Source organism: Morone saxatilis, unplaced genomic scaffold (assembly GCF_004916995.1).
Source record: "Morone saxatilis isolate NCDOM2014 unplaced genomic scaffold, NCSU_SB_2.0 Contig14, whole genome shotgun sequence".
Taxonomy (NCBI): Eukaryota; Metazoa; Chordata; class Actinopteri; family Moronidae; genus Morone; species Morone saxatilis.
In genome coordinates, this window is record NW_023339696.1 from 1,729,741 (window position 1) to 1,731,886 (window position 2,146).

At 40.5% G+C, this 2,146-nt stretch overlaps 1 protein-coding gene across 1 annotated transcript in view; it reads left to right on the forward strand.

The window, feature by feature from the left end:
* The window catches only part of LOC118323341 (26S proteasome non-ATPase regulatory subunit 11A), a gene marked incomplete in the record, with an annotated part of 11,869 nt that overhangs the window by 7,543 nt on the left and 2,180 nt on the right, over positions 1-2,146 (forward strand). The window contains 1 exon segment of the mRNA XM_035655290.1: positions 860-1,003. Within this exon segment, the coding sequence (XP_035511183.1) occupies positions 860-1,002 (143 nt within the window).

Here is a 2,146-nt window from a genome sequence, read left to right on the forward strand (position 1 = left end):
ATCCCTAGTTCCCACACATCCTGGAACTTCATAGTTATCTAGTGTATGTTGTCTTGGACATTTTTAATAGTACTATGGCCCCTCACTCAGATTGTGTATTCTATTTGAAACTGGACTGTTGGTAGGATGAACTGTATGACACTTTAAAGCAGGTTTGGGGCCAGGAAAACGAAGTGGTAACAGACTCAGCGATCTTTTGTTCGGCATGAGGTCTATTTTTTCTTAGAATCTGCGTGGCAGTAACATTTCTCGAAGTACCGCCTAATATTGGAATTTCCCTATTGTGGGGCAATAAAGGGATATCTTATCTTAACTAATATGTGCGCAGTGATGGTAATTGTACGTGCAACAAACACTTTATCTAGAAGGTTAATTTTCTGTAAATAACATAAATTCTACAACCACTACTTCCGATTCAACTGTTACTTATGGGCTGTGGCCAAATTTAATGTTATGGTTAGTGGAAAACTGTAGTAAACTGGTCGATTTGCCCAAAACTGCAGCTTATATATTGGTTAGCAAGTGCTGTCGAGTATTGTCGAAAAAGATGTGTTAGAGTGGGAACACGTACGGAGTGTCTGCAGCTCTTTTAGTATACACTACATGAAGAGATGGCTAAATATTAGTGAATTCCTTGTTGTAAATATTAGTGTTTTGTGGCTGTTTCCTGCAGATGGATCTGATTTCCACTCTGAAGTAACTGTTTCAGTTTGCTCATCACTATGCAATGCTTTGTATTTTGTACTGGGTGAGACGAACTACCCTGAATGAGTGTGTGCCTGTAGTAGCTCTCTAAAACTTTGGACCCTTTTTCTCTCTGTGTGTTCTCCCATCATCCCACCCCACCTCAACCCGGCAGGGATTTTGGACCAGGGTGAAGGCGTGCTGATCGTGTTCAACGAGCCGGTGGTGGACAAGACGTACGAGGCGGCCCTGGAGACCATTCAGAACATGAGCAAAGTGGTGGACTCGCTCTACAACAAAGCCAAGAAGCTAACATAAGGTCAGCCCCAGTGCAACTGCTAATGCTAGTGCCAGCATTCAACAGATGGCACAGTGGAGAAAGCCCTTTCCAGATCTCTATCCACACTCCATTATGATGAGTAGAACAATGTATAGCTCACCTGGTTCAACACTGTATACTATAATACTAATAACACTAGTGAGATAAAAATTTGTTTCTAATTTAAAAAAACAAAACAAAAAAAACAATAAGTAAGGATGCAGAAAATAATAGTAAATTTATATCATCAGGGTTCCCACCCATCCTGGAAAACCTTGAAAATCTGGAATCATGGAAACACCTGGAAACTGATTAAAGTTAGCACATGTCCTGGAATCCATCTCTAGAGATGTTGGTATTTTGGCCCCATACTCAGATCGCCTCCATAAAGCGAGGTGTGTATTCAGTTTGAAACTGGACTGTATGACACTCTAATGCAAAGTGGAACTGACTGCAGCGATGGTTTCAGCATTGAGTTCTGAATTTCTTTTTCAGTTATTGTATCGGTATCGGCCATGAGAAGCGGGTACTTATGGGCTTTTCGTGTAGGCTGAAAAAGCATCCAGTTTGTGCATTTGTAACGATAAGGCTGGTGATGTTCTACATTGTTCTTACTGTCAACAATTCCCATATAAAACAAACAAACAGTGAATGGATTTTACTGCCATGTATTGAGTCTCATACAGCTTTTTCTCTCTGGCGTAGAAAAAAGACGTGTGATTCATGAGTTAATCCTTCAAAACTCACCGGTCCTCATCTCCACTAAGTCGTTCGCAGACTTGCCCCTCCAGAGTCACTCACACTATTTTGCAATGTTAACTGGATTTGTGGAAATGTATCCAGTTAACTGTATTAACCTAGCCCTGTGAGAAAAGCAACCAGTTTGGCTCTTGTTTCAACTCGCTCTCCCAGCCTGCCCTCTGCCCTGAGCTGAAGGTCTCAAATGACTCGTTTCACCATCTGAGTTTGAATAATCAGTCTGATAATATTTGGAAGTATAGAAAGCCATTCATGTTAGGGCTCTGCGATACGACCAAAGTTTCATATCCCCATCACAATATATAGCTTAATGTAGCATCTTTCTATAAAATGACCACATGGAAAGACCTATTTCTTATTACATTTTCATATATATACATATAT